Consider the following 26,660-nt stretch of genomic DNA (forward strand, 5'->3'; position numbering starts at 1 on the left):
ATAAGGCCTGTAAGGTAAAGGGTAAAGGGACCCCTGACCATTAGGTCCAGTCGTGGCCGACTCTGGGGTTGCGGCGCTCATCTCGCTTTACTGGCCGAGGGAGCCGGCTTACAGCTTCCAGGTCATGTGGCCAGCATGACTAAGCCGCTTCTGGCGAACCAGAGCAGCGCACGGAAAAGCCGTTTACCTTCCCGCCAGAGCGGTACCTATTTATCTACTTGCACTTTGACGTGCTTTCGAACTGCTAGGTTGGCAGGAGCAGGGACCGAGCAACGGGAGCTCACCCCGTCATGGGGATTCGAACCACTGACCTTCTGATCAGCAAGCCTTAGGCTCTGTAGTTTAGACCACAGCGCCACCCGTGTCCCTTCATAAGGCCTGTATTTCACTGGTAAAGCATCTGTTTGGCATCCATAAGGTCCCAGATTCAATCCCCAGTATCTCCAGGTCAGGCTGGGAGAGTCCTCTGTCCAAAATCCTGATCAGTAAAAATATTAAACTAGATGGACCAAAGCTGGTATGAGCACATTCCCAGGTTTCCTATATTCCAGAGCGGTGAGAACTTCCAGAGGCAGCATTTACCTGAGATTTCTGAAGGAAGAGATCAACAAAGGCTTATGGTGTTTCCTCCATAGGTGGAGACACAGCTTTGTTACCACAAAATCCCAGAACCCAGCACAGTTACACTGTTCTAAGCCCACCCAGCCCAAGGAGGACAATAGCTCAGTCAGTCACACCATTGGTCCATCTAGCTCAGTATTGTCCACACGGATTGGAAGCAGCTCTCCTGGTGTGATGGCCTGGGATTCAGACTCAGAGGCTGAACCTGAGGAATCCCAGCCTGTACAGGAGTCCCCGCCTCCAGGGCTGGTTGAGCTGGGGCAGGGGCTTGAACCTGAAGGGCCCTCACCTGTGCTGGATCCTCAGGAGTAGACACCAGTTGAATCCGCTCTGGCTCCGGAGGTGATCCAGGACCCATTGCCTGCAGGTGCTCCTCTCCCAGCCCTGTCAGGGGAAGGTGAGGTTGCCTCTGGGTCCAGTAACCCTCCAGCCTCTCCGGAGCTGCAGAGGCTCAGGGCAGAGAGGTAGAGGGAACTAAGTTCTCACAGGAGGAGTGTTCGCCTTAAGGCCAGGAGAGGCGAGTCACCTGTGGGCCGGGACCGCCCTATGCCTCAGAGGAGATAAAGGCCAGTCAGCCCAGTCCCAGGTTGCAGGAGCAACGTCGTTGGAAACCTGTTCCTGGCAGCACCCTGTCCTGCTCTTCCAGAGTTCCTGACCACGCCCGGCTCCTTGCCTTGGACCCCGCTTTGCCCTTGATGGACACCTCCATACCCTCGACCCAGGACCGGACTCAGACCACGCCGAACGGTAACCCCCCCCCAGACCAGCACACCAGGTTTCCAGGCAGTGTTCTCTCCCAGCTGAACTGAACCTGGGATCTTCCGCATGCAAGGCGGATGCCCTCCTGCTGATGCCCTTCCTCCAGGCATCGAAACGTCTTGCGCATTTTGGGTGACCACTTGTGATGTGCTGAGTGGTGAGACCTGTTGGCAGCCATTCCGCATAACGTAGGCATTTCCACATAGGAGATTGCGCAGTCAGTGCAGAAATCCATTGTGCTCAGAAAGGAAGGTTGACAAAGCACCCTCCTAGCTGTTTGTGCTTCGGGGAAATGTTGTGGATGGCAAGGCCAATGAAATTGTTGGAGACAAGGACAAATGCCAATTTTGGCAAGCTACAGGGGTCGCTAAGGGTTTGACAAATCGGGCAGATTTTTTGAGTTGTATGCAAGTGCCTCAGTGGAATAACCAAACAGCTTTCTAATCAGCGTTGAAGCTTACCTGCAGCTGCTGATAGAGCCCATGTTATTCAGGCAGTGAAGTTATTTCCATAAGAATTACAGCTCTACATGGGCCATCATTTTAACAAAAGCATTTTTTTCCATTTTGTAGGAACTCTTGCTCTTTGTTCAGATCTTTAATAGAATCTCCAATAAATCATTGTCAGCCAGAGAATGTCCATTCCCGCCCCCATCCCAATTTTGGGGATATAATTCTGCTGTTCCTTCTGCAGCTCAAAGTTTTTTTTGTCACTCCTAGGCAAGGCCGGTTATCTTAATGTCGCAGACTATTTGGGAGCAATCTTCAGGTTCAACAGAATGCTAGCCTTGCAGGGAGCAGCACACAAATCAAACTGCCCAGGCTGTTTAAGGAAAGACAAGCAGCACCCCCAGTGAATGATGCCAATCTAAGGAAACAGATTGGCTTGGTCTATTTCTGAGCCACTTCCAAGCTAAAAGCAGGGATGCAAGGAGGGACTGTTGCTGAGGCAAATGTCAAGAAGAGCAAGGAAGGAACATGCTACAGGTGTATAAAATTATGCATAGTGTAATAGAGAAAGTGAAGTTCTCCCTCCCTCTGCCATAAACCCAGGACCCAACCTGTGGTAGACAATTTGGGATAGACCAAAAAAAAAAAGGACACACAGTTCATGGTTACAATATGACATTTCCTCCCATGGGAGGTCATAATGGCCACTAACCTAGATAACTTTAAAAAAGGTTTAGTCAATTCATGGAGGATAAGGATATCAGTGGCTACACATTACCTCCAGTATCACAGACAGAATTGCTCTGAATTACTAGTTGCTGGGAAATATGTTCAAGAGAGTGCTACTGCACTGTTGTTCTCCTTGTAGCCATCCCAAAGGCACCTGGTTGGTCACTAAGAGAATAGAAGCTGGACCAGATAAACCTTTGGTCTGGTCCAACAGCATATTTCTTACATTATGGTGATGGGACCTGAAAGTGTTTATCTTCAGTAGGATCCCCTGGCATAAGAGCAATGAGTAGGGCTGGTCAAGTAAGCTTCTGGAGATAAACAGGGCCCTCTTCTGATGTTGACCTACAGCATATTCACAGAGGCCTAAGCTAATGGTTCAAGTCAGACCCACCTAGGGTAGAGCACAGAACCTCCCCAGGTGAACTTACGCTCCATAGAGTCACTTTTATGATGTTATTTACAGTACATGTACACAACAGAACAATAGGAGATGGGGGGGAGGTGTAATGGGACACTTTGTGTCCCCCCCCCCTTTGCAAATAAGTATTATTAGAAGCAGGGAAAGGACCATATAGCTGACTCCGTCAACTTTAAGCACTGTCAAGTCCTGTTGATTTTAACGAGCGCGTTAAGCTTCTGCTTTCCCATTGAAATCAGTTGGACCTAAAAGTAACTGACTTCAGCTGAATTGGACTGAAGGCTACTTGAGATATCTGTCTTGGGACATTTTCTAGAACAAAATCCAAGACTCTACTCAGAGATACATACCACCAGGAATGATGGGTGGAGTTGGACTGTCATAACTATTCTGGCTAATGTCCCAGGAAAAGCAGCTGAAGACATAGGGTGACAGCCAACTTTCAGTCCATTGATCTGAATGGGTCAATTCTGAGTATAACTGATGTTGGATATTTAACCGTACAATATAATTGTTCAACTTAACTTCCCTGTCTCTCAAGCCACACAGTAAACCGGATTACACTGAATTCTTAGCTGCTTACACTTCCAATTTCTTAAGAGTTCTTGAATTGCAACAGAGGGTTATATTCTCTGCTGCATTTAGAAACAGCTCTAATTTATACATTTTTATCTTTTCAAGGTTGCATCTCATGTAAAAAGATTAGGTGGTTTGCATATTGTGAGATCAATGGTTCCTTTGTCTATTTCTGAAAGGCTTGTGATGAGGAATTTTCCCTCTTGTTTTGTCCTAATCATATTCTAAACATGGGGAATTGGGTGGAGAAACAACCAATCTGAAGTTATGTATATCCATAGAGGGTGGGGAAAGGAATTTTATATGCCCTAGAAGTTGTCCTTGGCTTTGTGAGCAAGTAAATGATCTTTTCCTTTTATGAAAGTCACTTTTGTTCTCCCATGCACTGGGACAAGATTAATCCAGCTAGTATGAAAGGATATACAAGAATTCATTTGGGGTTTAAAATTAGGGGTGTGCATCAGCCACAAAATTGGATTTGTATCTGAATCTGCAGCTTTGGGAAACCCCTGGATTTCTTTCAGATCCACTCTGTGCCTTTCTAATTCAACTCTTTGTTTGAGACCAGATTAGGCCTGTTAAAAAACAAAGCCTATCCATCGCTATAATGGAATATTTTGAAATGGCTACAAATTGTGGTCAGATACACCCAAGGCTTTTTTTTTTTTTTTTTGCACAGAGCACCTCTAAAGTTTGATTTTTTAAAAAAAACAAAGGAAAAGTCAACAACTTTTTCATTTTCTGAAAGAATTGGTTGAAATTCACAGGCATGATCTGACTTGGAAACATGACAGCTTTCCCCGAATCAGCCCAATTCACCTCCTAAGTTGCGATACGTGCATAGCCAATGCACACTCTTAGTAATATTGCTTTCTGGGAGTAATAATGATTTGATGATTTGTGGTGTGCATCTGTCTGTTTCATAAGAGGCACATGATATTTGAAAACATAGTGAGATATCTGTAAAATTAATCATGGGTTTTACAGGGAGAATAAGGATATGCAAGATGGAATATTGCAAGATGATGCAGAATAATAGGCAGGAATATAATCAAAATCTGATCAGGTTGCTTGTTTAAGAAAATCTATTAATGGGATTTATTTTTAATTGTTCTCTCTGTGTGTGTGTGTGCGTGTGTGTGTGTGTATGGGCTTCTAATGAGGGTGAAAGAGAGCGCAAAATATGGTCTGAAGCTCAACATCAAAAAAACGAAGATCATGCCCACTGGGCCCATCACCTCCTGGCAAATAGAAGGGGAAGAAATTGAGGCAGTGAGAGATTTTACTTTCTTGGGCTTCATGATCACTACAGATGGTGACAGCAGTCATGAAATTAAAAGACACCTGCTTCTTGGGAGAAAAGCAATGACAAATCTACACAGCATCTTAAAAAGCAGAGACATCACCTTGCCAACAAAGGTCTGTATAGTTAAAGCTATGGTTTTCCCAATAGTGATGTATGGAAGTGAGAGCTGGACCATAAAGAAGGCCGATCGCCGAAGAATTGATGCTTTTGAATTATGGTGCTGGAGGAGACTCTTGAGAGTCCCATGGACTGCAAGAAGATCAAACCTATCCATTCTGAAGGAAATCAGCCCTGAGTGCTCACTGGAAGGACAGAGCGTGAAGCTGAGGCTCCAATACTTTGGCCACCTCATGAGAAGAGAAAACTCCCTGGAAAAGACCCTGATGTTGGGAAAGATGGAGGGCACAAGGAGAAGGGGACGACAGAGAACAAGATGGTTGGACAGTGTTCTCAAAGCTATGAAAATGAGTTTGACCAAACTGCGGGAGGCAGTGGAAGACAGGAGTGCCTGGCGTGCTCTGGCCCATGGGGTCACGAAGACTCGGACACGACTAAACGACTAAACAACAACAACATATATTTCGGGGGGGGATCTCTAAGGAGCAGCATGTACATAGATGTGGCTCAAGCCAGTGATGAGTGGGACTAGAGCCAAAGGGGGGGGGGGGAGTCAAGAGTGGGCACAGCAACCTCCTTTCTCTCTTTCTGCCAACCCAACCCCATTCTCTCTCTCTTTTTCAATGAATGTTTACAGCATGGTAGGTCTGACCTTGGAAAATGCAGCAGCTAACCTTTTGGTAGGTACAGGGAACTTTAAGGCTTAGACTTTGTATGTTTCCCTCATCTCCAAGATGCTGAAGCCTGAGGAACTGCAATCTTAATCAACAGAAAGCAGGACCAGTAAGAGACCAGTGAGCTTTGCAAGCTTAAGACACCAGATCTAATCCCTTACCTTCACTTGAGCAAACCAGGTGCCAGGTGATGGGAAAGATCTCTGCTGGACTTAGGTGCTGAAGAGCCACCACCAGTCAGAGTAGACAAGAATGGACTAAGTGGACCATTAATCTGACCCAGTATAAAGCAGTGTCTTCTGTTCTCTCATATTTAACTTAATTAGGTTCTATGGCAATGACGACAGCAACAAAAGCCCAAATGACATTTTAGCTATTCGAAAAAGGAAGCTCTTGAAAACCTCGTTTCTTTGCTTACAGAAGCATCTAAACAAGCACCAGAGCCAGCACGGACAATCATGCAGCCAATACCATTTACAAAAGATGAAATACATGTTTTTTCCTAGAAAATGGAACAGAGTCTCCAATTATCCAGATTACAGTGGTCAACAGGCAGACAGAGAGAGAGAGAAGAAACCTCAGTCCTTAATACACACACACCCTTCTCTGATACGGCTGCCTCTGCCACAATGCAACAAAGAGCGTCTGTCAAAATTACACCATATTCTCATGATAAGAAATTAATACGCAACCAATGTCTGCAAATGCACAGGTAAAATACCTTCATTTAAATTACATAGCTTTTTTTTTTTGTACTGAGCAGTTTAACCTGTGGGGAAAACAAGCAGCTTGAGAAGCAATTTTTTATTAGGAAAAGATCATATGGATAATCATAGAATTGTAGAGCTTGAAGGAACCATAAGAGACATCTAGACCTACCATTTGCAATGCCATCTTTTGGCCCAGTGTGGGGCTTGAATTCATTATTCTGAAATTAAGAGTTTCATGCTCTACCAACTGAGCGATCCAGTTGAACATCTTCCCAAGGCAGTTTGGTACAAATGACAAGCTCTCAACACACACACACACACACACACACACACACGTGTGTTAGATTTCTGTTATGCCACTGTGCAGTTTTTGGAGTCACAAGACTCTGTTTACATTCCAGACTGTTGGAAGTCTCACGGGAAACGGATGTTGAAGTTACTGGTTTCCTGTTTCTTTGTTCCAGTTGTTCACTGACTCTCACAGAGAGCAGATGCTTTTCTTTTCTGTCTGCATAGTTAGAAAAAACGTAGTGATATAGCACATATTTCCAGCTCCTTCTGCTGTTTGGATACTCTGCATAATGGGAGCATGCCTAAAGCCTCATCAAAGGCTTAGGCCGTTAATCACCGTCAGAGGAGGAGAGCCTGATGGATTCCAAAGATACGACGTGGAAGAGAGCTATTTCAGCTCCGTTGTACTGAACCTCCGACACACAGTACAGCTGGATTCTAGATTTTGAAATGATGGCAAACATGGATCTCTCACCCAATGAGCACTTTGGCCCTGTCTACAGTGACAAAATGCAAAAGATGGCAGGCCTCCTGCACATTTAATTTACTGAATTTCCATCTTCTACACAACTATTAAAGGTCTGGGAGACCAGTTTTCACATCTGGCCATCCTGGCTGTAGGCGACAGTGCACAAGTTTCCAGGCTGCGGCTATTTTCAGGTGGGATTCAATCACATGCCAGCAAATTCAGGCTGCACAGCTAAAGCTGATCTGGAACTCTTGCACAACAAGCCCACTTCCCCCAAAGACCAGAGTTTTTGCTATAAGGAACGTGATGGAAAAGTGAATGAAGAAGTGTAGAAGAACACTCGTTTGACACAGCCTCATCTAACCTCCCTGCAAACAAATCAGAATGAGTGCTTGAGGAATAGCTGGTGTCATCTCACTGCCTTGCAAACCAATCAGGATGAATGCTAAATAAACAGGTCATCTGGAAGCAGCCACTGAATCTTAACCTAGCCTGCCTCACTGGTGAGAGGATGAAACAGAACAACCCCATGCAGTTCTTTTTGGGGGAAGGGAAAGGATACAAATTAAAAAGAAAGACAAGACAGACACTGCAAGGTTGTCATCTACCTGTCCTTTTAAGCCATTTCCTATGGGGAAATCTGACAGGGGAATTCAGACACACTGTGTGATCCTTTGACCCCCTGCAAAGAAAGATGTCGATCAGGAATGCAAAATGACTGTTATTTGTTCTCGCCTACGACAAGCCTTCCCAAAGATCAGCGGAACAGTATCCTCCTGAGCACATCAACAGCACAGTGACTGTGACAGTGACTCCTCATAAATGATCATTTCCCTTGACTCTTAAAAGGCCATTCCTTCCTAAACTGATGCTGTGATGTAGGCCCAATTGTTGCTGAGTCCGATGGTTTAAATGATGGTGCTGCTAATGATTCAGTTTGCCCAGAGTGTAGCAAAGTTTATTGAGTTTATTTCTTAAACCCAAGAGTGTGGGTAATGAATATGTTATATAAAGCAAACTTGTGTGCCACTTTAATAAAAAATAATAATAACAGGAAACTTTTAAATTGAAAATGAAGGTATTTCAGTTCTGTGAAATGTAATACTGTAAGTTCCTGTTTCCTCCCCAAATAGGTTTCATTGCAGCATCAAACAGCTGATTAGGTTCCAAATAGAATTGAAGCAAGATCTTACCGCAAGGTGGAATTACACGTCCGCTTCAGAGCATGTCAAGCGCCTATGATTAATGCATCCTAGTAAATTGCTTACAAGATGGTTTGCAGCTTAAACAAGACCGTGATGCTACTCAGTTATGGCCTCTCCTCAGCCTAAACCAAATTAAAAGACACAGTCTTTATAAGCAAGGTGCTCTGTGAAGTCTCAAGTATTCTCCATTTAAATCCCTTTCCTGGTAGTCTCCTGCTCTTCTTTTGAAGTATAGATAGGAGGGAACCTGCGGCCCTCCAGTTACTGTTGGACTACAACTTCGCTCACCCCTTTCTGTTGGGCAGTGTTGTGGGATGGCAGAGGCATCACCGGGCCCTGACGAGGGAATCCTGTCATCAGAGCCCCTTCCTGATTGGTCGTGTGGGCATAAGCCCGTGCCACCTATCAGGAGCTAGATCTTGGCCTGCATCCCAGTTAGGCCAGGGGGCAAAGCTGATGGACGGAGAAGGCATTCTTTGCATCTGCTCCCTGCCCATTTAAACAGCCCGCACCTGTGGGTATGTCCGTGTGCCCAGGTGGGGCCTGGGCTGAAGGCACTCCCCCAGATGGCAGTCCCTGTGGGGGGCACCCTATTTGATATAAGTCTTAGGAAACCCCGCCTGGATTGACCTATGTGTCACTTCCGCTGGGCAGGCCAGAAGTATTTGATTGCCACATGCCCAAGCCAAACCTCTTTCATCTGTATTCAATAAAGTTGCGGTCTTTGTTTATCTGGGGTTGGGGTCTGGGGAGCGCAATACCTTGACTCGCAACTCTGACCATTGCGAATGCTGGCTGATGGGTGTTTGAGTCCAGAGCACACTGAGAGCATCAGGTTGGGGAGAGCGACCATATTCTGTCGTTTCCTTTTCGTGTAATAAACCAACATTTCTTTCATTATTTTGTGTGAGAACTCCTTGTGGGCACGAGACCGGGGGTAAACACATATTCATAACGAACACATGTCTAGCAAATGGTCCTAAACTTCTTGGTAAGGGTGTGTGGAAGTTTTTAATATTTAATGCTGTATTGTTTTTAGCATTTGATTGGAAGCCGCCCAGAGTGGCTGGGGAAACTCAGTCAGATGGGTGGGGTATAAATAGAAAATAATAATAATAATAATAATGATGATGATGATGATGTCAGGGAACTGACATCGGAGCCAGGAGTGGAGGCAAGGCTCCCAAGCGATGCCGGAGAAGGGCCCAGCAGGGAGAGAGGGGACTCATCGGCTGGGGAAGGAAATCAGCGTGACACCAGGGAGAAAGGGGGGCAGATGGGGGAATCGGAGAGGGGGCTCCAGGACTCCTCGCCGGAGACCAGCGGGGAGACCATGGATCCTCCGCTGCCCACACCCACCCTGCGCAGAAGACTTCCGTGCAGGGAGAGTAGGCGGAGACTTGGCGTCAAAGAACTTTTATGCTGGAAGAGGTTCAAGAAACACCCACTGACGGATTCTGCTAGCGACTGAAACAGCCACGAAGTGAAGGGCTATCCAGCCAGGAAAAGGTTTAACCAGGCAACCTCGCCAGGAGCGGCGGCAACTTACGCACGAGCAACTCCATATAACAATTACAAATAATAATTTTTATTTATACCCCGCCCTCCCCAGCCAAGGCCGGGCTCAGAGCGGCTATGATTATTGTATGATTATGTGTTACGGATATGCATTTGGGTTCAGACACATGCATTGTAACAGTGTCTGTCGGTTTACGCTTAGGCCAATAACCTTTAACATCTAGTTGATTGCACAGCAATTATTTCGTTTATGAGCCAATGCCACATCCTGTATAACCTTGCCCTCACAAAATGCCTTCCAGGAAGCACAATGGCTGATGGGGCACAGGGGGAAGCCATGACACATCTCTATGAACGAAACCATTACTGCTGGGCGACTGACTGAGAAAATGAGCCCTGGAAAAATCACAGCCTTCTTAAACCAGAAAAGCATATTTACTGCAAGCAATTCAGTGATTGCCATTCCTGCAGAGTAAGCACTTTGGGCAATCAGCTACAGAGGCATAAGCAACTGGGTATGATGCTAGAAGGAGGAAGAGCAAGATGGAGGCACACACAAAGGCTGCGTCAGAATCCTGAGTGCCAGGAAGCAGAAGACCCACAATCCTGCCCAGTGGCTCACCAGAGCTTATATAACAACACCCATCCATGTTGTCCCAGAGTGGGCTACAGCAACTTAAAAATAAAATATTTTAAATCAATTTGAAACAAATATTGTTCTTTTGTTCATGACAAGTATATAGTGAAGTGGGTCGTGTCATGTTACGTTCCAGATGTGAATAAATTAACTTTTAATCTCTTACGGAACTGCTCCTGCGGTTTAACCAACGCCTAAAACAGGCGTCTATCATCCTAAACCTCCTTCTCAGTTGTCCTAATGTCTGCCTGTTCTGTCTCTTTCCCCAGAGTTCACTTTTATTTAAAGGGGAAATAACATATTAACTAACAATAAAGGGCACACTTGGAGATAACTTGTGGATTTGGAAACTAGTTGATGGTGGTTTGAGGTGGTGTTGTTTTTTAAATGCTTGGTGCTTTTCGTTCCAGGGTTGCATTTGTGTTCCCTTTAAATACTTTTACTGTTTTATCAAAGTCAGAACATTTTGTTCAGGTGGTCTTGCCCTTAATTTTGGCATTCTAGGATGAGTCTGTTTTAATGAGATCTGCTCTCTGCTGTTTCACTTTGCTGACAGTTTTGCTGTAGTTTGAATGCTGTTAGTCTCCTTAAGCACTACTTTGGTAAGTAGAAAGGCAGGATAAAGGTAAAGGTAAAGGTAAAGGGACCCTTGACCATTAGGTCCAGTCGTGACCGACTCTGGGGTTGCGGCGCTCATCTCGCTTTATTGGCCGAGGGAGCCGGCGTACAGCATGACTAAGCCGCTTCTGGCGAACCAGAGCAGCGCACAGAAATGCCGTTTATCTTCCCACCAGAGCGGTACCTATTTATCTACTTGCACTTTGACATGCTTTCGAACTGCTAGGTTGGCAGGAGCAGAGACCGAGCAACGGGAGCTCACCCTGTTGCAGGGATTAGAACCGCCAACCTTCTGATCGGCAAGCCCTACGCTCTGTGGTTTAACCCACGTCCCATAGAAAGGCAGGATAGAAAATAAATAATAAAGATAAAGCTTGAGGCAGAGACTAAATTTGCCTAAGATGAAGGCAGGCTGCAGTTACCTTTCACACACATACTGTGTAAACCAGTCATTTGCCTCTGCTGCCGGTTAAATGCATTCAGTCACTCAAAGGATGCTGTGTCATCCAGGGACTTAACTCATTGCTGTTCTCTGCCCTAAGCAAGCCTTAGCCTCACCTTGTTTCATGCAGCTTTCCCTTTCCCTTGCCCTCCTTCCTTCACTCCCAACTGGCAAGACATGAGCCAGGTCTGATAACCTGATAGTAAAGGCAGGAGGGTAAATTTTGTGCAGAATATACATCCCCAAAGGACTGAAGCAGGTTATTGAAGCTATATGTTACTGGAGAAAGCAAGAAACCCCTGAAGATTCTGAAGTTCTTCTGGGATTTCAGGGCAATGCAATTACAGGCTGAATAACTGGCAATCTGCTCTGCAGGACAGCCGTGCTCAAGAGACAGAACCTTCACAAGTTATTTTGACATACAGCCTTCTGAAATGAAGTCCCAGCAGAGCTCAGCTTGACAGCCCATCCTGCTTGGGCAAAGTTAGAGCAATGATATGTTCATGTCTAAACAACACACACACACACACACACACACACATACACAAACACACACCACCACCACCCCAAAAAGAAAATATATCCTGGAAAAAATTGCCTTAAATCAGAACTCAGTGACAAGTCTCAGGGTTTAAAATGAGACATATCAAGATGAGACATACTGAACTGCTCCTGTCCAAGGTCTCTTCACAGGGGTGGAAGGTGTCTCCGAAAAAAATTACACATCACTTGGGAAGACAGGTGGACAAATGCCAGTGTACTGGAATAAGCAAAGATCACCAGTGTCGAAGCAATGATTCTTCAACATCAACTTTGTTGGACCGGTTATGTTGGGCAGATACCTGATTATCATCTTCCAAAGCAACTACTCTATTCTGAACTTAAAAATGGAAAGCGTAATGCTGGTGGTCAACAAAAGAGGTTCAAAGACTCAGGGCAAATCTAAAAAAATGTAGTATAAACACTGACAACTGGGAAACACTGGTCTGCAAGTGCTCCAATTGGAGAACAGCCTTTACCAAAGGTGTCATGGGTTCTGAAGACGCTCGAACTCAGGACGAAAGGGAGAAACACACTAAGAGGAAGGCATGTTTGGCAAATGCTCACCATGGAAAATTATGTCCTCACTGTGGAAGGACGTGTGGATCTAGAATTGACCTCCACAGTCACTTACGGACTCACGGTTAAACCGTGTTTATGGAAGACAATCTTACTCGGCTATGAGTGATCGCCAAAGAAGAGGGAGAGAGGAAGGAGAGAGGTTTGAGTTTGCACAGTGGTATAAATGGACTTATGATTATGCATTGATTTCCACAGGGAGTTAATTTCCATAGGCAGCTGCCTGTTGAGACTCAGGATAAAACGCAGACAAAAACATGGCCACAGCCTCTCCTAGGCTACATTCTCATTTAAAGAAATTGCAATTTATTTATTTATTTGTTTGTTTGTTTGTTTTTTTAAAAAAACTTAGGACACAAAGACCTGTCAGGAAATGAAAGGCAACACATGAAATTAAGAGCAAACAAGTTATGCAAATTAGCTGTTCTGCAACGTGATGGTTCCACGTCATTAACAAAAAGTGTTTGATGAAGTGGAGAGCACCCAAAACAAAAAACCCAGCATGTGATTATACTTGGAAAGAGAGCAATTTGAATTAATGCTTTTATTGTGTGCAAGCTGTTCTTCTCAGCTCTTAAGCATGCTAAGTTATAATACAGTCACAAACTGTATTCATAACTAGGTTCCCCCCCCTCAAAGTTGGTTCAAAACCTACAACAAAGAGCAGGATTACGGTGAGGGAATAATTCTGTCTGATGTCATACAGGCAGAGCACAAGAACAGAAGGGCCCTCCTGGATCATCTATTCCGGTATCCTGTTCTCACAGTAGCCAGTGAGATGCCCCAATTGGGAGCAGAACATGAGTTTCATGGCACTCTCCCCTATTTGTGCTCCCCAGAAACTCATATCTTACTTCATCGTTTTTAATCGGAGATGCCAGGAATTGAACTTATGACCTTCTGCACACAAAGCATGCACTCTTGCACTCAGCTATGGCCCTTCCCTTAATTGCCCACTTATAGTCCGAAGTGATCCAGCCCAGCAACGGACGCAGCATCACACAATTGCTAAAGATGATGGCTCGTTCCTGAACTGGTTCTTCCCCAGTGGTTGATGGGTCAGCGGCTTCCTCCAGTTCCCTTAGCGTGCATTATTTCTGCTCTGACCCTTTTGGTGAACCGTGACTAATGATGCCACTGCATGCGTTGGCTCCTTCGTCTGCATAAATGGCTGTGAAAGGCCAGGACCGTGCTTGTAAACAAATGCCTTCCCTTAGCACTGGCATGGTTTCCAACCTTGCTTTCCCACGGTTCCTGCATTTGGTGTGCTTGACTTGCTGGGCCTCCCAGTGCTTGGTCTTTTTGTCTCCAGCAAAGACACGCACCGGAAGGGCATTGCTTCGGTTTCGCACACGGCAAAACTCTGCTTTCCGTTTCTTCTTAGACTATATTCTTTGTTGCCATCTCAGCATGCATGTCTTGCTTTCCTTTCATTAACTGCAGGTGCACATGGGGGTGTTCTTAGTGGAAACGCACCCACTCAGTGTGGGTGGGGGAGACTTGCCTCTTCACTCCCCGACCACCTTCAGAAGAGAAATCAGCCTTCCTGATTTCAAGAAACCCATATTCCCCACCTCTGTTCCAGTTGGGGGTGGGGGAAATGAATACAGAATCACAGAACCGTAAGCTGGAAGGGACCCAGAGATTCATCTAGTCCAGATCCCCGCAATGCAGGGATCTTGCCCACAGCTATCCCTGGGTAGGCTTGAACCACCAGCCTTCTGGTTAACAGACAGGAGCACTAACCTATTGCGCCAGAAACACCCCCTTCCCACATGCTGCCTCCACAGTAAGAATCCATCCCCCAAATGCCTGAGGGCCCCAATCCTGCCACTCACCACCTGGCCCAGGGTGGGGCCCGACAGGCTATAAGAACTGCTGCTGCAGCTACCATCCAGGAGGACTCCCCTGCTCAGCACCTGAGGGCCCCAGTCCTGCCACTCAACACCTGGCCTAGGGTGGGGCTCTATAAAGGACTGCTGCCACTGCTGCTGCTGAGCAGAGAGGGCTCCATTTTGTTTTGTTTTTGTTTAAATTGCTGTTATTTTTTTACCTATGTCATTTAAAACTGTGATATTAATGCTGTATTCTTAGTTTTATATTTTGATTTATGTGGAAATTGTTTCCCATTTGGTTGTGCATTTTTTATGTGGTTTATTTATTGCTTATGATTTTTGTAAATCTTATTATGCTGTAAGCTGCCTTGAGCATTGCTTTTTTAACTGTGGAAAGGTGGCATTCAAATAAAAAATGATGATGCTGCTGATGATGATGATAAAGTCAATTAAGGAAAAACAAGCTACATATCCACCTAGAGGTGGTGAACCTTTCTTCCGCCATGGGATGTAATTCCCATAGATATAATCGGTCTAGAGCCATGTGCCAAAGATGGGTACCAGAAGTGGGTGGAACATCTCTTCTCTCTTTCTTTCTGCTGCCTGATTTTCTTCACCAGTCTTTTACCTCTCCCCCTCCCATTTCCCTTCCCTTCATGTTTTAAGCATACATCTAGTCTCTACTTGGCAGGGGGACGGGTTATGGAGGGAAATGATGAGAAGTTTGGGGCTGGAATTATCAATAGTGGATCAACACAGGAATCCAGCCATTACACTGACCTAGAAGTGGAGAGAAAGCCTCACTGGGTGATCTTTTAGAATGGAGCACCCAGGAGGGCTGGGCCATCTGTGTACCTTCCTGTGTGCGCGCACATCAGAGTGTGTGTGGTTTATGGTCCCCAGTGGGTTTTTCATGACTTAATATGGTCCTTGATAAGATTAGGCACCTCTTGGTTATTTTACAGCAAAGTGTCAACGCACCAAACAGAAATCCCTGGCAATAGATAACTCCTATCACCCCCCAGTCAGATAATCGGTGATCAGGGTTGATGGGAGTGATAGTCCAAAACATCCACAGGGCACCAGTTTGGGAAGGCTGCAGTGAATCATCCTTTGAAAGCCCTGCCTTACATGTTCCTAAAATGTATTTATGTTTCATCTCCATAAGAACACCATGCTCAGTGTTCTTCGCTCATTTAAACATCCAAGGCAGCTCAGAATTTATAAGCAAAGGATTCCAGACAGCTGAGCTATCCAGCTGCCCAAAAGGCTATTGGAAAAGGAACCAAGAAGAACACACGGTTCTGTTTCTCTGGGACTTGAGCTTCTCTTATCTCTCCCTCTTTCCTCCCTTTCCATGGGACCTGGATGACTTCCATCCAAAGGTCCATTCGTATAATCACTTATATTTTTGAATGCAAAAGCAAAAATAACAGCAGCAATAGATATAGACAAGCACATACTTTTCTGCTGTATGGTATCCACTTCTGAACTCCCTGGACAATGACACTCAAATCACACCCCTGTCCTTACACTACAGAAACATGCTCAGGATTTGATTATTTCATATGCTACCTGTGAGACCATAAAATTTTGTCCTCAGAGCAATTGAGGACACACAGCGACCTATGAATTAACCAAGATAGTTGGCAAGGAGGCCGTGTACATGAAGATAACCAGGAATTCTTTATTGGCGTTGGGGAGGATTGTTTCAGATTCAGAATGAGACCCTGGACGCCTGCCTTAGAGCTATGTGAGAGTCATAGAAACTGTCAGCATTTACTGTTGTCATAGTCTTCCCTTCCATCAGTGAGAAGCTCAGCACACCTGTCATTGCTGAGAGGAAGGCGGGTGTATAAATGTGACAGGATGATTAGAGACTTCCTCTCTATGAAGGCAGGAAAGGCTTAGAGAGCAACAGATTGACACAAAGATTTCTCAATAAATCAAAAAAGTGGGAGGGGGCTGTACTGAAAACTGTGCTGTTTATCCCGTGCTGAGATGGAAACTGCATGCAAATGACTATCACGTTACTTTTGCACCGGGTTACTGCATCACAAGCTAACCTTCCAGCTCATTCTCTCTCCCCATAATTGAAAACACTCCAGAAGGAATCCTTTTTGTTAAGGAATGCTTGGTGGTTCATTTGTTCCCCACACTACCTTCAAGAAGCTAAAAAAAATGAGGGCAAAAAAATATACTGATTGTTGCATACACTTATCCACACTGTGGTCTAAACCACTGAGTCTCTTGGGCTTGCTGATCAGAAGGTCGGTGGTTCAAATCCCTGCGACAGGGTGAGCTCCTGTTGCTCTGTCCCAGCTCCTGCCAACCTAGCAGTTTGTTTTTTTTTTTAAATAATATTTATTAAGATTTTCAGAGATACAGAAAGAAAAAGAATAGAATACATTCAAAGCCTTCTTTTCAAACACCCTCTTTCCGGGACTCCCTCCTTCCCCCACCCCTACCATATTCCCCTATCATATTGTTGGCTCCACAAGTTCTCAGTTCTAATTAAAACTTAATTTGTTTAAACCATTATTCAAATTTAAATTTAAAATTATTCAGTCCTCACCAGTACCCTTAATAAAAGACAAGAGTTCTCTCCCCAGGGCCCACCCCCTTTCCATTCCACAATTTCCCCTTTTTTTTAGTGATAAAGACACCTCACACAATAAAGAAATAAGAAACAAGAAATAAAAAGTATAGTAAATGAAAAAAAGCCAATTCAAAAAATAGTTGACAAGCCTTTGGATTCTAGTTCTCCCCCCCCCGTCCCCGGTTTAATTTCCCCCTGACCACTAATCCATATTGTCTGCCTGGAATTCTTAAAGTCCATAAATCACATTTTCCCAACCTAGCAGTTTGAAAGCACACCAGTGCAAGTAGATAGATAGGTACCACTGTGGTGGGAAGGTAAATGGTGTTTCTGTGTGCTCTGGTTTCTGCCATGGTGTTCTGTTGTGCCATAAGCGGTTTAGTCATGCTGGCCACATGACCTGGAAAGCTGTCTGTGGACAAACGCCAGTTGCCTCGGCCTGAAAGCAAGATGAGCACCACAACTCCATAGTCATCTTTGACTGGACTTATTCATCCAGGGGTCCTTTACCTTTACCTTTAAATATATTGCAAGGTTTATAAATAGTTACTAGAATTTAAACAGAAATACAACACATCATAGTGGGGGCAACTGTGGTCAGAGGAACTATGTATCTACTTGCTCAGACTTCTGTTCAGCCACTAACTGTTGGTGGGTAACTTCAAAGCCTCTCTCACTCTCCTTTCTTACAGTCCAAAGGGAGTTTTTAAATGATGATGATGATCAAAAACTGATGTGGAAATGTGGGAAACTGAACGAAAGACTGGAAAAGTGAGAAACTAAAACTGTCAGAGTCACCCATCCTAGTGCCACGTTTATCTTTTCTTCTTCTCTCTGCCTAACCAGGAACCTGTGTGTTTAGCTTGCAGCATGGGACAGTTCTGAGTAACAACCAGGCTCTATGTTTTCAAAAATGCAGATCAATCACTGCTCTCTTATCCCAATATCTGAGATGTTACTTGATACCAGTAGCACATTGCTGATATTTAGTCAGGCTGCAACCTCCACACTGGAGCTGAATAAAGAAGCTATCAAACCAGTGCACAATAAGGGGAGAATGTGATAAGATACAAACTCTAAAAACAATATAAACCACTCATAAAAACTCTATAAGCAATAAAACCATTTCTACCATTATACAATTAATGTTCCATAAATTGACTAGATCACACTTCAGGCAATGCTTTGTCATTGGCAGCGGCGGTGCAGCGGCGGCGGGAGGCCCCATTAGCTAAAGTGGTACCTCAGGTTAAGAACAGTTTCAGGTTAAGAACGGACCTCCAGAACAAATTAAGTTCTTAACGCGAGGTACCACTGTATATATAACACTGTCAGTTTGTTTTTATTTTGTACATAGGAGTGAAAATATTAGAATTCCTCTGGCTTTAGGTCCAGCATGGGTTGAGACATGTGGACTACCAAAACTGTTGGACAAGCCAGGGGAGGAATTTGTAGAGTACAGGGAGAAAAGTTTGAGATGTATAGATTTTGAATGTTGGCAGGTATACATCTGGCAACAGAGTTGTGAGAAAGGGAATTGCTGGCAGGAAGTCTGCATTTCTATAGCATGAGGTACAAAGAACTTCAGAATCAGGAATGGGCTACAATGACAAATAGATCATATTTAGGCTGGGTGGGGGGAGAAGCAAGAAGGGGACTTCTCTATATTGTGCTTGTCCTGGCAAGTGTTGAAGGTTTCTGTCATTCCATGCTTTTGGCAGCAACTGAACAGCTTGCTATGCCAAGCATTTTCTTACTGAATTTGTAAACTGATCCTTGATGATAATGTTTCCACTGTACGGCTAATGAAAGGAGAGTTCCTTCTCTATGCCGACAGCAAAATGGACAACATACAAGTCAGTTATTCATGGCTATCCTTTGGATTATGTTACTCATTCAATTCATTGATACGGGAGCATTTGGGCAGCCTAGTGCACCATGACTTTGCTCATTTTCTCCACTTAGCCGCCAGTCTCTTCTTACTGTTATTTCATCCATTCATTTATTCCCACAGTGGATAGATCCTGTACCCATGTGAAGGAATGACATGGACCATTAATAGAATCATAGGAATTGCAATTCTCATATAGACAATGGAATCAGGGGTCTACTTGAGAAAAGCCAGTGTGCATTTAGAATGGAAAGATCGCAGTTCAAATTTTTGCTCAGTCATAAAGGACTGACCTCGGGTCAGTCATGTTTCCTCAGCATAAAGGCCTTGAAGGATTGTTGTTCAGATAAATGGGGTAAGGAGCTATGTGCAACCTGCTGAACCAGAAATGGACAAATCTATCAATTTCAGTTGTCTGTGCTTCTCTCTCTTTTTTCCCAATGTTAAATGCAGTTCTCCACATTTCCACAGCAATTCATGATTATTATTATTATTTTTCAATCCTCATGAACATGAGTCAGCATGTTAGTGAGTGCTTGTTGTTGTTGTTTAGTCGTTTAGTCATGTCTGACTCTTCGTGACCCCATGGACCAGAGCACGCCAGGCACTCCTGTCTTCCACTGCCTCCCGCAGTTTGGTCAAACTCATGCTAGTAGCTTCGAGAACACTGTCCAACCATCTCGTCCTCTGTCGTCCCCTTCTCCTTGTGCCCTCCATCTTTCCCAGCATCAGGGTCTTTTCCAGGGAGTCTTCTCTTCTCATGAGGTGGCCAAAGCATTGGAGCCTTAGCTTCACGATCTGTCCTTCCAGTGAGCACTCAGGGCTGATTTCCTTAAGAATGGAGAGGTTTGATCTTCTTGCAGTCCATGGGACTCTCAGGAGTCTCCTCCAGCACCATAATTCAAAAGCATCAATTCTTCGGCGATCAGCCTTCTTTATGGTCCAGCTCTCACTTCCATACATCACTACTGGGAAAACCACAGCTTTAACTATACGGACCTTTGTTGGCAAGTTAGTGAGTGCTATAAACCCTGAAAAGCAACACTACACATTGCAAAATTTTGCTGCAGGTCTCACTTGTTTTATAATGACAGATTGGTAACAATATTCCACTAAGATTTCCCTGTTCTCTCTTCCAAATGAAACTGAAGTTGCAAAGGCTGCCATAAGCTTTATTTGTCTGATGGCTTGCCTGTTTATTAAATTTATATCCCATCCTCCCTCTCAAAGGAGCCCAGGGCAGCTTGCTTCCTCCATAAGGGTGGGGGGACATGAAATGATATTATTTTTGTATTCAGTGGTGCTTATGCTTTCCTTATTTTCGTGATTGTCTTTGTATTCTACTAAGCTACATTTCTGTCAGCGACTGAAAGGCGCAATATTCCGAGAGGCGGAGAATGTGACCTTTGCCACAGAGAATGAATCACTTTTCCCGTGTTTATCCATCTGTGAAAATGGAGAGCGATTAGCCTTTAGAAGGAAACATCTCCGCCAACAGTATCAGGTTTCACAACAAACTGCCTTTAGAAGAGCTGGAGGTAACATTCAGTATTTTGATGCAGAAATAAGATGCATCATGTCAGTGCCGGATTTATGTCTAAGCTAAATAAAGTATAGCTTAGGGCCCCACTCTCTTGGGGCTCACCCAAAAAATTAAAGGGGAAAAAACCTGGATGTACATTTCCAGAATATAAGATAAAAAAATAAAAATAAAACCTACATACAGCAACAGTGTTTTGTGTTGTGTAGGCTCCTATGGTGTAAGTAATGGGCCCCACCTGCTAGCCTGCCCCCTAAAATATCACTGGTTTGCTCAATATGAGTATTTGTAAATTGTGTTTGTAAAGGAACTTTTGTTATTGCCAAATGCCAGTGTGTTTGCATTATTAAGTTTGTTATGAATAAAAAATCATTTTAAGTTAGAACTTAATAACTATTTCACTATTAATATACTTCTTCTTAATTGCATTTCACTATTAATATACTTCTTAACTGTATTTCAGTTCAACAATTACTTTGATAAAATACATATTTTGTTATGTGCAAATGGCTTTAGATACCTATCAGGTCCATAAATTACCATATAGCAAATATTCAACACAAAAAGCAGCGACAATTTGTTGTTGACAAAGGACAGCTGGACATATAAAGGGCCCCATTAACTTCAGTAGCTTAGGGCCTCATCAAACCTAAATCCGGCCCTGATTGTGTTCAGTGGTTTCCTCCCCCTTAAGTGTGTAAGGCTGCAGGTCTAATTGCACAGATAACACACACATACACACTCGTTAACATTAAAAATCTTATTGTAAGTGGGTTGTTGTCTGCAATTGTCTGGCACAGAAGGCAAGTATTACCTTGAAAACAGCCTCACACGGGCTATTTTTCCAAGACACAATTACTGTAGCACTTTGATGTACATTGTTTTGCTAAGTAGAAAAACATTTTGTTTTTGAAAAAATATTGAAACGCTATTTACCAAAGAAATCAAACAAACAAAACAGCAGTTGTTCATTTACTAGAACCATGCATTTGATGAGCTCTCACATCCTCTCTCTGAATTGAATTCTTGGGTACACAAGTTACAGACATATTCATTATATGCCTACGCCACCCCACCCGCCTGAGTTCTGTAGGCGGTTTGCAGTCCTTTAGAAATACAAAATACAACGCGGCATGGGACCAACATATAACTAGCAAGGGCAAGCACTAAGGCTTAAATCTCTGCCCCCCCCCCCTGACTGTGTAAATATTCCTATAGTCACATTTGCACAGCACATGTAAGGAAATTGTATTTTAAATTCTCCATATAGTTTTCATTATTCTTTCATGTGCTGAAATGAAAGCCTTTCATTTGTATCTATACCAGGCCTGCTGCATGCAATCTACGTTGTTTCTGAACAGTCAAAGGACATTTTGCAGGCCTGTAATGTTTCCAAGGAAGGAATTTTCATTCCGCGCTGATGGGGTGGGAGCAGGGGGCTGTCCCACACATGTTTACATTGGCCTAGCTGGATCTGCAGTTGTAAGGGAGCTGGGAGGATTGAGGACACAGTCAGGGCATGTATTCTGCAGACTACAGCAAGCCTGCTAACGCCTTCTCTTTCTTTTTGTGATTAGGGGGCCTGGCCAAAAATCCAATACTTCCTAGGTTCTAGGGATTCTGCTTGGCCAATCCGAGGGAGCTATTCGTGTCCTACATGTGGATTTCCCATAGGCCAGGAGCAGGAGAAACCTTCTGGTCTGGTGGGCCAGACCTTTAGAGATCTTTAGGAGAGCCAGTGTGGTGTAGTGGTTAAGGGCGGTAGACTCGTAATCTGGTGAACTGGGTTTGCGTCTCTGCTCCTCCACATGCAGCTGCTGAGTGACCTTGGGCTAGTCACACTTCTCTGAAGTCTCTCAGCCTCACTCACCTCACAGAGTGTTCATTGTGAGGGAGGAAGGGAAAGGAGATTATTAGCCTCTTTGAGACTCCTTCAGGTAGTGATAAAGCGGGATATCAAATCCAAACTCTTCTACTTCTTTATCTCCCCGCAACCTAGCGGACCAACTTTGATAGGCTGGAAGGACTAACCACCTGTCAATCATCTGATGACAGGTGATGGGTACAATCCCAGTCCTACGTCAAAGTTGGCCCACAGGTGTGGTGGGGAGACAGTGAAGCAACACTGAGCAGGACTGAACTCTCTGCAGGATTCTTAACAGCTTGGGGTAAATCCTCCTGTCTGTATGTGGCTGTTACCTGTGGAGAACTGGCAGGCACAGCCAATGCAGAACTGAACCCTCTGCCTGTCAGCTGACATCACTTATCCATCAGCATGATGTCACCTGGTTCACAGGTGGGCATGGTTTGGGGAAATGGACTTATGGATGGAATTGGACCCCAAGGTTCCTTATCTTCTTAATTCTCACCATCAAATATGTAATTGTTTATCACATACCATGCAACTGTTATGCAAACATCATTTACTATGGAATTGCTCAAGCCTTGCACAGCTTCTATCATGGCATGTAAGGTGAGTTGTGAACTCCCTTCAGGGTAAATTATTCATATCAGTTTATGGGCAGCTCAAGCCACAGAGGTCCTTAATCCATATTCTTAGCCATGAATTAAAACAATTAACCCGCAAAAAGATCTGAACGTTGATCTTGCCTTCCACACTCTGAAGCATAACTCTTGAATTTGGACCAGAAGCTTTTGGTTTGTGAATACCTGAAATTACCAATATCAATAAATATTTCATGGTAATTGTCACTTACTAGTTCATTGCAAGTGCTGATTGCTGCCTTCCCAGTCCTGAAATCTGGCTGCATGACTGTCCCAGTCAGGTGGCACGAAGTGTCCAAACGCTGAACCATCTTTGCACGGGAATAGTTGCCAGATCGCCTTTCCAGAATATAATTATTGGACAGTAATCCTTGACGGAGGGTTAAGTTAAAGAACAGGTCCTTGTCTTTGTGCTTAATCTTATAATACACTTGACTGTCCTTTATCCTGGTGTCTCTTTTCCTTCTGACTGTGGATGCATGGTGGTGCAAATTGTAAGACAGAAACTGCCCGGCCGCATCGACTTTGGCTGGGCTTACCACTTGGTAGTCTTGCAACGTTTTGATAAAATTATCTAGGGGAGAAAAGGAGCAGAAAAATTAGCTTCTCACCTTTGCCCAGCCCTCTTTTAAAGCCATCCAAGTTGGTGGCAGTGAGTTCCATAGTTTAACTATGTGCTAAGCGAGGAAGGACTTCTAGTTTCATGAGAGAATGAGGAAAATAGCAGAGATAGGGAACCTGTGGTCATCCAGAGGCCACTGGACTGCAGCTCCCTCCATTCTTAACTGCTGGCTATGCTGGTGGGGCTGATGGGAGCTAGGATGCAACAATATCTGGTGGGCTGCACTTTCCACATTCCTGGAATAGACCACTCCCATCACATCAGCTTTGGCTTTAAGTTGCGCATGGTATGTTGTGTGACTTTTCACAATTTTGCACCGGTGGAAAATTATCTACGAATTGGAGAACTTGCAGAGTTCAGCAACTTGAGAGGATCTCAGCTTGCTTCCTTTTTAAAAATCAAGTTTCTAGCCCCTGTGGTTTGTGTCAGGCAGCAGAGGATCCAATTCCCGCCCACCCCCCGGCATGTTGCCAGGAACGAATAAGACAAGGAAAAGTCCTTAGCAGCTGCTTTTTATTCAATATGCACAGAGAGAGGCTTGGAAATGCAGCCTCTTAGAATAATGGCATTGGCCCAAGTGAGTTTCCACCCTCTCCCTCTCTCTCTTCATGCGTCATCACCACAAGTGCTGAGAAGTGCCCTCTGCCTCTAAGCTCTTTGCTCTCTTACTTTCAATGCTCACCGGGTTCTGGGAGAGGGGGGGGGCTGGAATGCTTTCTAAAGACGCTGTGTCTGTCAGCTGTCACCTCTCTGGTGCATCTTCTTCCTCCTCTCCCATTATTTCCCAGGTTTCCCCCTCATCTTCCTCTGAGCTGTGACCTCCCTCAAACCCATGTTGTAATTCTGAACTGTCTTCTTTCCCACCATTCCTCCTCTGCCCAGTCCCTGACAGCTTGGAACTGCATCCAGGGGTGCCCAACCTTTTTTCAAAGAGGGCCAGATTTGATGAAGTGAACATGTGTGAGGGCCGACCGAAGTTGTTGATTGGAGTTATTGAGCTTTTTAAAAATTAATTAAACCGACCGGCGGGGGCCGGATTAGGCCCCCAAAACAGACTTTGGACATGCCTGGATAAGCAGTGCCTGTGAAAATGTCAAAAATAAAGTCCAATGTCAGCATAGCTCCACATATTCCAGCAAAAGAAAATGGATTAAGAACAAAAAGCAGAAGACAATGCAAATTTGTTTGATGCACAATAACTCAGGTAATTTTTTTCCCCTTGCAGGGTGGCCCTAAATGACAGGGTCCTTCCATATGAATCCACCCTTCCCAGTCACATGCTGTCTTCTTATGCAGCAACAATAATAATAATAATAATAATAATAATAATAATAATAATAATAATAATAATTTTGTATTATTTATACCTCGCCCATCTGGCTGAGTTTCCCCAGCCACTCTCGGCGGCTTCCAATCGAGTGTTAAAAACAATACAGCACTGAATATTAAAAACTTCCCTAAACAGGGCTGCCTTAGGGACATCCCTAAGCAGATGTCTTTTAAAGATAAAATAGCTACTTATTTCCTTCACATCTGATGGGATGGGGTTCCACAAGGCAGGCACCACTACCGAGAAGGCCCTCTGCCTGGTTCCCTGTAACCTCACCAAATGCCCCTGTAGCTACCAAATGACATTACATTTCTGTCTTTCTTTTGAGTAATAGGAAGGGGAGTGATGGTACAGGCAGAATTAAGATACTTGATATTTGTTTGAGAGCCCCACCTTGAACAGAAAAGTCCTGCATTGCAGGAGGTTAGACAAGATAACCCAAGGGGTCCCATTCCAATTCTACAATTCTTTGAACTGTGGACATTAAAAGGGCAGCAATAGCCGGTTCATTACAGGAGTTTTCAAAACCAGCCACCCTCAGTTACTGCTGGAGGGAGGCAGCAGTCCATCTCAGGACAAATAATCCACAGTCGCCTGCCTCCCGTTTTGTAACTGCTCGGGCAGGGGTGAAGCGTTGCAAGCTGTCTGTTTGCAAGAAACTTTGCCGTTGCTCGTCGCTGATTTTAGTTTGCTAGCCTTGTTCTTTGTGGGGCTGCGAACAGCCGCTCACAGCATGTTCAGTGTGTGCCTGGGAAGATGCTCAGCTTGAGCTGAGAACGGTTTACAAAAAAGGCATTAAAGTTTTCTTTTAAAAAAAATAATAATTCGTAAAGTCATGAAGATCTGCAAATGCTGAAGTGGCTAAAGCTTATTCGTACAAAAGGTTTGCTTACAGGCGAAGCCCTTCTTTTCTACAACAAGATTAGGAATGTGGAGAGAGATGCCACGTTGTCAAATGCTAAACGCAAGAGCCGCTTTAATTAAAAACAAGAGAATCGACTGACCTTGCCTCTTGTCTGGAAAGACAAATCTGCCCGGTGGAGGATTCCTACCATAGCACAACGCCTGGATATTAAGGAAGTGAACCCAGAAGGAAACGTTTGCGAGCCAGTTTCTCTGAATACATGGCATGTTTTATTTGCAGGAAACTGAGCGCCTCTTTCAATGCCTAGTTGAAAGAAAGCGGTCAAGTTGCATGGCCAAGGGCTGTGGAAATTAATGCACAAAGAGAGCGGGGAGAGAAAAGAAAATTATCTCGGAGAGAAAAGGCAGAGAGGCTTTTCCTGAAAAGGGGAGTGCTTAGGAGTCTTGGTGTCTGGTTTCTGGAGAGAGGGGGAAGGAGGGTGGTGGTTGAGCGAGGAAGCGGTTTCTAGGGAATCCCGCTTTTGCACAGAGATGAGCATGTTGTGGAACCGGGGGGCATAAGAAAACCTTCTCTGCTTGTGTATCTATCTGCTGGCTCCTGAGTTACTTGGGTTTGGAGGAATCCGAGGAGAATAAGACAGGCAGGTTCCTCTTCCCCACAAAACACTAAGCATATGTACCCAGAAGGAAGTGCCACGGAGTTGCGCAAATCTTACTCCTGGGAAAGTGGGCACAGGATTTCAGCCATCAGGCGCTTTCTGCATTGCCCAGAATGTTATAACGTGGGCTGGAAAATAGAAAGGCATTTGCACA

At 44.5% G+C, this 26,660-nt stretch overlaps 1 protein-coding gene across 2 annotated transcripts in view; it reads right to left on the reverse strand.

Annotated features, from left to right (window-relative positions):
- ADAMTS12 (ADAM metallopeptidase with thrombospondin type 1 motif 12) overlaps positions 1 to 26,291 on the reverse strand; it is a 116,061-nt gene extending 89,770 nt beyond the window's left edge. Inside the window, exons 1-2 of one of the 2 annotated variants that reach the window (XM_053407892.1) lie at positions 25,988 to 26,291; positions 23,244 to 23,605 (exon numbers count right to left, since the gene is read on the reverse strand). In XM_053407892.1, the coding sequence (XP_053263867.1) occupies positions 23,244 to 23,605; positions 25,988 to 26,114 (489 nt within the window). In that variant the 5' untranslated portion in view covers positions 26,115 to 26,291. The remainder of the gene's footprint in view (positions 1 to 23,243; positions 23,606 to 25,987) is intronic. The other variant, XM_053407891.1, reaches the window with a different exon arrangement.
- Between the last annotated feature and the right edge of the window lie 369 nt (positions 26,292 to 26,660).

This window comes from Podarcis raffonei, chromosome 11 (assembly GCF_027172205.1).
Source record: "Podarcis raffonei isolate rPodRaf1 chromosome 11, rPodRaf1.pri, whole genome shotgun sequence".
Taxonomy (NCBI): domain Eukaryota; kingdom Metazoa; phylum Chordata; class Lepidosauria; order Squamata; family Lacertidae; genus Podarcis; species Podarcis raffonei.